This window comes from Bidens hawaiensis, unplaced genomic scaffold (assembly GCF_021521415.1).
Source record: "Bidens hawaiensis isolate Kalapana, Puna unplaced genomic scaffold, B.hawaiensis_p1.1 tig00002977_1, whole genome shotgun sequence".
In the NCBI taxonomy this organism is placed as follows: Eukaryota; Viridiplantae; Streptophyta; class Magnoliopsida; order Asterales; family Asteraceae; genus Bidens; species Bidens hawaiensis.
Genome location: NW_027491160.1, coordinates 1,452,659 through 1,462,465, shown reverse-complemented (window position 1 = coordinate 1,462,465; position 9,807 = coordinate 1,452,659). Strand labels below are relative to the sequence as shown.

At 35.0% G+C, this 9,807-nt stretch overlaps 1 protein-coding gene across 1 annotated transcript; it reads left to right on the top strand.

Moving 5' to 3' along the window:
- The first annotated feature begins 201 nt into the window (after positions 1-201).
- LOC143621821 (ATP sulfurylase 2-like) lies at positions 202-5,255 on the top strand. The gene is made up of 5 exons (XM_077093130.1): positions 202-760; positions 1,391-1,796; positions 2,546-2,806; positions 3,886-3,972; positions 4,892-5,255. The coding sequence occupies exons 1-5, from the start codon at positions 231-233 to the stop codon at positions 5,021-5,023; spliced, it is 1,416 nt and encodes a 471-aa protein (XP_076949245.1). The 5' UTR covers positions 202-230; the 3' UTR covers positions 5,024-5,255.
- Positions 5,256-9,807: the final 4,552 nt, after the last annotated feature.

The window sequence follows — 9,807 nt, the reverse complement described above, 5'->3', positions numbered from 1 at the left end:
AATGTAGAGTTGTAGACCATTCAAGATTGTCAGCAAGAATGTCACATTTTATGGCCAGGGGAAAAAGAGGAGATGCTTCTTCTGCCTTTGCCTCAATTTTATTCAAATCAAAATCAAATTTGTGGACATCTTTCTCCCAACATCCTTCTTAAATTCCCAATTCTAAATCCTCATGATTCCATCCACCACATTATTCACCAAAACCCTAACCCTAAATCCCCAATATCAAAATGTCTCTCACAATTAAGCTCCAAATCGCCCATTTCTCTTCACATTTCAACTCAACATCCAAAACCCACAAAAACCCTTCAATTTTACCAACACCCATTTACCATTCCAACCAATTAACCCCAAAATCTCTCTTTTTTCGTACCAAAAAGATGACGTCACATGCGATCAAGAGTTCTTTGATCGACCCAGATGGTGGGGTGCTTGTTGATCTTATTGTTCCCGAGAATAAAAGGGTGTTGAAGGCTGTTGAAGCTGAGGGTATGGTGAAAGTGAGGCTGACAAAGAGTGATTTGGAATGGGTGCATGTGATTAGTGAAGGGTGGGCCAGCCCTTTGAAGGGGTTTATGAGAGAAGATGAGTATTTGCAGAGTTTGCATTTTAATTCTTTGAGGAGGAGTAATGGGAGTGTTGTGAATATGTCGTTGCCGATTGTGCTGGCGATTGATGATGAGACGAAGGAGAAGATTGGCGGTGATAGTGATGTGGCGTTGGTCCGGCCGGATGGTAATGCGGTTGCCATTTTGAGAAGGTTTGCATTTTTCTTGTTATTAGTTGTGATTAAAGTTATATGGTTCTGATTATTTATATAGATACATGTATGTGCATTGGTTGTGGTTTCAAATTGATTATTGAGCTTTGAAGTTGAAATAATTAGTTTTTGACGGCTTGGTAAATTGATTATGGTTTCAAGGATTGTTTTTTATTACAATTTGATATCAATGTTTTTGTTTTTATGTTCTTGGTGTTAAGCTCGGTGATGAATATTGATTTGATTGTCAATTTGTCATCTTTTTTTATGCTATTAAGCTCAAGATATGCAAATTTGTTAATTTATCATCTTTTTTCTTGATATTACTCAAAATATGTTCTTGATATTTTGCTCAAGATATGCAAGTTTGTCTAATTATCATTTTTTTTCTTGATATTAAGTTCACTTTATGTCTTAATATTAAGCTCAAGATTTGGAAGTTTGGTATTTTATCATCTTTTTCTTGATATTAAGCTCAATTTATGTTTGACATTAAGCTCAAGATATGCAAGTTTGTAAATTTTTCATTTTTTTCTCATATCTAATAACATTTCCACTTGAGTTGTTCTTAATATTGAAATTGAACTGCATAATCACATCATGAGTTGCATTTCTTTGTTTTTTTGTCAGCATTGAGATATACAAGCATAACAAAGAAGAAAGAATTGCTAGAACGTGGGGAACCACGGCTCCCGGACTACCTTATGTTGAAGAAGTAATAACTCCATCTGGCAATTGGCTCATTGGTGGAGATCTAGAAGTTTTATCTCCAATCAAATACAATGACGGTCTTGACAATTATAGGCTTTCTCCAAAACAACTTCGTGAAGAGTTTGATCGCCGTCAGGCCGATGCTGTTTTTGCTTTTCAGTTAAGAAATCCTGTTCATAATGGTCACGCATTGCTGATGAATGACACACGTAAGAGACTTTTGGATATGGGTTACAAGAATCCAATTCTTTTGCTTCATCCATTAGGCGGTTACACAAAAGCTGATGATGTGCCATTGGATGTACGCATGGAACAACATAGCAAGGTACTTATACGCTTTTTAATAAGAAGTATAAATTGCACATTTTTCAGGAATCGCTCTTAAACTAAGAAAATAACAAGAAACGTCTTTTATGTTTTAAAAAGTTTGCACGTTTCATCCTTTCCACTAACGGTCGGAATTGTTTGACAAAAAGTCGAGACAATGGTGTCATGATTTTAATGATTTAAGGTCAATGATTATTATTTAAATTAAATATGCTGATGGTCCCTGTGGGATGGCCATATTGCAACTTTAGTCCTCAATTTTCAAAAATTACAACTTTAAGCAAACTGTTCGTGCAAACACAGTGCCACTGCTCTATGAAATGGATGGACATTTAGTTCTGCTTATTTCACATCATTTTAGGGAGCAATGGTGTTTCATTTGTGCAAACAGATGGTCTAAAGTTGTAATTTTTGAAACTTGGGGACTAAAGTTGCAGTATGGTCAAACCACAGGGACCATACATGTAACAATTTCTTATGATTTTGAAAATTTATGGTAAATTTTTAAGTTTTGAGAAGCAGTAAAGTGATTATGTTGATACACATGAAATTTCCTAAAATACCCTTCATGTACGAAAACCAACTATTAAGGTAAATCTGAAATTACCTAATTAAATTGAACTTTAATTAAGTGATTATTAATTTATTCCATCACAATAATAACTTTGTGAAGACTACAATCGTTTTTCTTTATGAGCCTGTTTTTCCAATTTTGCCGTATTAGTAAGCATGCTTATTATTTCTCAGGTTTTAGAAAATGGAGTACTTGACCCCAAGACTACCATCGTGTCTATATTTCCATCACCGATGCATTACGCTGGTCCCACTGAAGTACAGTGGCATGCGAAGGCAAGAATAAACGCTGGTGCTAATTTCTACATTGTGGGTCGTGATCCAGCTGGCATGGGTCATCCTACTGACAAACGTGACTTGTATGATCCTGATCATGGTAAAAAGGTGTTAAGCATGGCCCCGGGATTGGAGAAGTTGAATATCTTGCCGTTCAGGGTATGCCTCCAACTCTCCATATATTTTGACCCTTTTGAAATGTTTTCATCTAAGCTGTTGTTTTTACACATTTGACCCGCATATTAAAGATGCAATGTAGCTTGAATCACCCGTTCACAAGTAATTGAATTGATATTGCCAATTAGAGGGTGCGATTTCAACCTGGTAGAGGTGTGGATGAAATCAAAATAACCGGCCCGCAACCATAACCAAAATAACTGAACCGGGCTAACTGAACCCAACCGAAAACTGACTGTTTGGTTATATGTTTTCTCAAAAACAAATTTCCGGTTTGGTTGTAAAAGCTGGTTTTGCATGGATTAAATTGTTTTGTTTGAATGCTTGTAATAGAATTTATGAAATTATAGTTTATATTTTCGAAGTTAATATATGTGTGTGAACCCTCGGGTGGGCAAAAGTGAAATTGCACTAATTTTGACGTTATTTTACTAACCTCGTGAAAATAATGTTAAAAGTGGCGGAAGGTTAATCAGGCATCATGTGGTGGCGTTGATAGCCGAAAGACAAGGGTACATGCACCAATTGACCAGTGTGCCGATGGTTGAGTGTTATGTGCCTTATGTCAAAGGCTTGATGCAAAACTACTATCGAGCCGGGGGCCTCACCGGAAGCAGCCTCTCTATTCCTACGGGGTAGAGGTAAGACTGTCTACATTTTACCCTCCTCAGACCCGACCATGGCTTTGCTATTGGTGGGATATACTGAGTATGATGATGATGATGATGATGATGATGATGATGATGATGATGATGATGATGTTGATTTTCGAAGTTAATAGATTGTGTAGCCCAAAAGTTTTAGTTCAAAATATATTGATTAGTCATTAATGGACAAAAAAATTTAGGCCCAAGGATTCCGGCCTGATTTATTATTTTGGGTCATTTTTTTCGGCCCAAAATTTCAAGCCTAAATGGGAAAACCGAAAGTGAACCCATAATGAAAACCGGAAGCTAAAACGAAAGGTTTTCAAAAGCCTAATGTGTAGGTTAAACTGTATGATAATTTTGGTTCTTTATTGTTATGATGAAATCGTCCTAATGTGGTAGTTATTGTTGCAGGTGGCGGCATATGACACAGTAGCTAAAGAGATGGCTTTCTTCGACCCTTCACGTGCTAAAGATTTTCTTTTCATATCTGGTACCAAGGTATGTTAGCCAAGATTTTACACCCCCCCCCCCCCCCCCTTCCCAAACCACACACACACCACCACCACCCACACTCACAAAACCCATGCATGCCCCTTTTTTCTATTTTGTGACTAAGTAGTGGTCAAACTCAAGGATGTCAATTTGGGAATTTTTTATTTTTATGCATTTTTTGTTTAACGCTCAAACAAATATTAGACAAACCTTAAGATTTGAAACTAGTTAGAAACCTACATACTCCATGGGTGTGTGCATTAAACAGAAAATACCGATCCGAAACGCCGAAATAACCAAATTAAACTCAAAATCGAGGGTTTGGTTTTATGTTATTTCAAAAACCGAATTTACGATTTGGTTTCAGTTTTGAATGTACCAAAAAAACTGAACTGAATTTTGTTATTTCTTTTATGAGTTATAGTTTTTATTTCTGAATGTTAAGTAATTTATAAAAAAGTTAATACATGGTGTTAGCCCAAACTTTTAGCCAAAATGTTTAAAAATTAGTTAATCATGGATTAGCAAATAAGTTTAGGCACAAAGTTTCAGTTTTTCAGACCCAAACACATTATTTTGGGCCTTTTTTTCTTCAACTGAAATGGCAAAGCTGAATTGAGCCCATTGTGAAAACTGAAATATAAAAATGACGGTTTTCGAAAATCTACAAACTGAATCTTCAGTATATTGTTTGGTTTGAGCTTTAAACTGACCAACATTGACCCATGCACACTTCTAAATTTTAATCCATGCTGCATACCCTGATAAAATAGCATAACAAAACAAAAAGAAAGATAAAAAAAATAATTTTGAAAATTTTAAAATATTGTTCTTTGTCAAATAAAACTTATTAAACACTTCTCGATCAAGCACTCATTCTACAACACATTTTAAGTTTTGATTTCTTTTTATTTTTTTATTTCAGATGAGAACCTTTGCAAGAGCAGGGGAGAGCCCTCCGAATAGTTTTATGTGTCCGGGAGGATGGGACGTTTTGGTCAAATACTATGCAAGCTTGCAAGCTGAAGAAACTGCAACTGCGGTGGTATCGGCTTAGTAACCTTGATTTATAACAGACTCCAAGACGATTCGATTCTTGCTATCACGTATGCTAATAATATATGCCGTGTTAGCATCTCTGACAACAACACCCGGAGAGTGAATTTGAGTCGTGCTTGCTTTCATCTTTTGGTTTTTATTTACTGAGTTGCATGATAAGTGTTTTGTAGGGCCTTAATTTAGGTTGTCTTGATTCATTTTTAGAGTGGCTGTTGGAATATTGGCGACTGTTTTTGCATATACCAATTTTATTTATTAAGTTTGAAGTTTCTTCTTCTGTAGACAGTTTAAAGTTTTTATATTTAAGACAAAACTGTTAAAACTAATTAACACCAAAAACTAAAGAAGCAGCTTAAAATTTTACCAACAATTTCATATGATACAAACAAATCTTCATTGAAGCGTAAGTAATCGATGATATGTACATTTATCATTTGCTTCACCCCTTGCTTTGATAGAGATGCCAGAGCTCGAGTGCGTCAGTATGTGTTAATATTGTAAATAAAAAGATATAAGGTGTTTCAGGCTTTACTCCTTGGAACTGACGCACAAATTAGTATTTTTTCTGAGGTCGAGGATCCAATTGTCGATGTAGGTATGCAATTCAGAATTTGATGAAAGCGAGATTTTAGTTTATAAATATGTGGAGATTTGATGAAATAATCATCCATATATTTCACTAAGTAAGATAAGCATACATGATTCCGTCGTGCCAACATCTTGTCTCACAATTATGCGATATATTTGATTATATATATGACTCTTTGTACATATATCATGAGATGCTTGATTATCTGAGCCGATCAAACATTTAGTTCACGTTTTTTTGTTTGCTCATTCCTTATACATGTGACGTTCTCTTTATAACATATACTTGCTAGCAAATTGGTTCTTCATATATAGGAGATTCGCGTTACAAAACAAATTTTAAACAAGAAATTGAGAACCACATAATATAATTGTACGTAGTTCAGTGAAGGACCTGGGATGCTTATCAAGTTTGGTCAAAACGAGACAAATAATGAAAATCATAAACTAATGCATCTAAGACATGGGTCAAGAGCAAGCAGACTTAAACAATGCACAACAAGAAATAATTCGATTTGCTACTCTTTTAGGTTTGGGCGACGGCTGCTAGAAGCCTCGAGCGGGCATTGGTTTCAAGCGAATCACTACTGAATTTTGCGACTAAAGGAGATATGTGATCAATTAACTATATATTGGAGCATTCATCAAAAACTTTCGTGAGACATCATATTGTTATGGAGTAAAACCATTGCAAGGTATGAGACTTGTCGTATATCGATAGTATCAGTTGTATGGGCAATTAGTGAGGTCTATAAGTCAAATGGGTTCCCTCACCCATCAGGCTAGTCTTTTAAGCTAGTTAACAGTTATCACAGATAAGAATGTTCAATTTGACAACTAATTAGTAGATTGACAAAGGTGAACATTTACCTAAAGTGAGTTAAGAAATTGTGGCCAAAATTGAGGCCCTGTATTTTGACGTTATTTTACTAATCACGTGAAAATAACGTTAAAAGTGGCGGAAGGTTAATCAGGCATCATGTGGTGGCGTTGATAGCCGAAAGACAAGGGCACATGCACCAATCAGCCGGTGTCCCGATGATTGAGTATTATGTGTCTTATGTCCAAGGCTTGATTCAAAACTACTATCGAGCCGGGGGTCTCACCGGAAGCAGCCTCTCTATCCCTATGGGATAGAGGTAAGGCTGTCTACATCTTACCCTCCTCAGACCCTACCAAAGCATTGCTATTGGTGGGATATACTGAGTACGATGATGATGATGATGATGATGATTAGTGTGCCAGTCTAATCAAGAGTTATGTCATTTTCATAGCCTTTAACATCATCTTTTTTTTTTCTAAAGCATTTCTTCTTATCTTCTAGTTATAAATGTAAGAAGTGCCTGTTGATTTCACTAACTTATCTAGAAAGGAACCTTTCAATTCAATGGCTAATTTACAAAAGTCCAATCAAATATCAATTAACCAGTACAACAAACTCCGATAGCATGTTAAACGATAATAATATATCACAATAGAGACCTGAAAGCAACCCCAAGTGCGACAAATAAATATTGCTCTAATCGATGAGACAACCCACATGCACGAAGTCAATGGCGGCTGGTAATGCCACTACAACAAGGGAGGTACGATTGATCTCGAAGGATAGTTTAGAGGAGGATCATAAATTAAGGGGCTAAAGAGATAATTTTGTTTAAACTTATTTGCTAAGTTTAAGTTTAGTCTTTATTATGTTTGTCTTCTTTTGTGTTTGAATTAGTTTCAAATTAGTCTTGTTTTTAAGTTTCTTGTAGGGTTAGTTGTTAGGCTATTTAAACCCCTTGTGATCTTTGTTTTTAATTATCAAATAATAAACAGAAAAGTGTCGATCAAGCTGATCAAAACTCAAGCATGTTTACGGTTCGTGTGCTCTCGATTTCTCATGATCAATCATATCATTAACCTAATGGAACATAAATCATAAATACTACACCTTGAGTGATGAATAATATGTTGATTAAGAGTTGCTACTTGCTAGACTTTAAATTAACTAAGAGCTCTAGTTAATAAATATTACTTAAAACATCTAACATGAATTGGCTACAATTATGGATTAGAAATATCATGATTAGCAACTATTGATATGATGATAAATATATATGTTTCTCTTGTATATTTTATATAGTATTTTATTAGTTTTTAATTAGTTTTCGGTTAGAATTTGTATACTACTAACCTTTTAATGTTTGGTAGGTTTCGGGCGTTAAAAATGATTGAAAAGAAGAAGAAAAGAGAAGGAAATGAGCTAAAACGAAGAACCGGTCCAACCGGCATGAGAACCGAAGGGTTTCTCCTCCCCACGCCGCGCAGCCACCCAAGGGGGGGCTGGCGCGCAGCACATCGCCCTTGTTTCCCCCCACGCTACGCGGCCAGAACCCCTATCTCTCGTCACGTGACGCGACGAGGCTTATTTTTTAGAATATTCCGGGTTTTGGGCCTTTAATCACTATATAAACGCCATTAACCTTAACCTGGGGGAGATCATATGTTAATAAGTTGTTGTGGACGAAATTTGAGCTCAAGATTGAAGGTTTTTGAAGCATTGGAAGGCTCAGAATCATACGGTGAAGCGCCTATCATTCAAGACCGAAAATTATGGGTTTTATCGCCTTTAATCTATCGTTCTTTATTGTTTTCCACCATGAATTCCAACGTTCTTATTTTATTTGATTTGATAATGCTTGGCTAAAACTTTTAAGACTGCCTAGGCTTTGTGATGAACCATCGTGATGTTTGATTTTATTTGGATTGTTGCTTTTTCGTTATGGTTTTATGAATCAGTAAAAGTTTGATTTCGTTTATTCGATGTATATGCGTGCTTGGCTTTGTTTGGTGAGTTATATTGTTCCACATAGTCTTTGGTGGTTGTCTGTCATATATTATGATTCTGTTAGGTCATTTACTATGTGCTTTGACTAGTTTGTGATTGATTTATAATAAGATCAAAGAAAGAATATCATTAATCAAATAAATAAAAGTATGCTGCTAAGCTAAAAAGCTGTAAGGTGATAGGTTATGTGATATGTCTTGGTCGATTAAGATTGCTAGATTTAGTTCATCGTAAGGAGTCCGTCTAGGTTTGATTTTTCAGTTTTGTCTATTAATGTCGAATAAATTTATTAAACATCATTTGATTTTCGCATTGTAAGGTAGGATTTCGTATGAAAGTACTCGTTCATAATTAATTAGATAACTGTAAGGAAGTTTAACATTAAAACCGGTGTTCTTGAGAATTTAATAGAAAATTTAGGTGACTTCTTGAGAAGAGTAAGGGGTCCTGTTCAGGTTTTCTTTTAAATAACTATTTATGATCTTGGTTCCATAACAAAGCATTTTCCGATTAGTTGATAACTGAACTTTGGGGATTCTAGCTTAGGTGGTTTTTTATCGTCATCTGATTTGAAATCTACTTAATGTCTTTTGTTTATTTAATTTGTTTTTCTAAATTAGTTTAAAATTAGTTTCCATTAACCCCCTCCCCCCTAAACTAATAATAATAATTATATAGTCGTGTCTATCAGTCGAATCTAATTAATTAATTTACGTAATTCAAAGAGTCTTGTGGATTGGATATCCAGACTTACTTAGCTATATTAGAGTCGACCGATACACTTATTGATTGGTAATTAAGTCGAGTTTTAAAAAATTTAGAGTATTATAATTTAGTTAATAATTATTAGAATACTTTTAACGCAAAATGAAAGTGGGGCTACAAATTTGTTTCAATAGTTAATAAGGGGCTTAGAAGGGGGCCAGGTAGAATTTTAGAAATAGGGGTACATTGTCAAACTTGAGTGGGGCCTTTTAATTTCATCCATTGGGAGAGAAAGAGAGACGGTTGCGTAATCTTCTTGTACGCCGCATTTTAAAGTAGACATATATATATGTCTACTTTATTTTGTACATGTTAGGACATAGTTGTACATGTTAGGACGGAGATTTGGTGACTGGTTTAGTTTTGTTATGTGACGATTTGAAATTTGTTTAGGCACCGACTGTTATACTACACCATGCCTTCCATATAGACACCACGGTAACCCTAGTTCATCGGGCCTCACAAACTTAAAGTAGGTTTCTCGTACTGTTAAAATATGAATATTAATATTATTATTATTAAATTATTATTGTTGTTAAAATGTTACTGTTAATAAAATACATTTTGTTATTGTGTTTATTAAAATATTATTATTATTA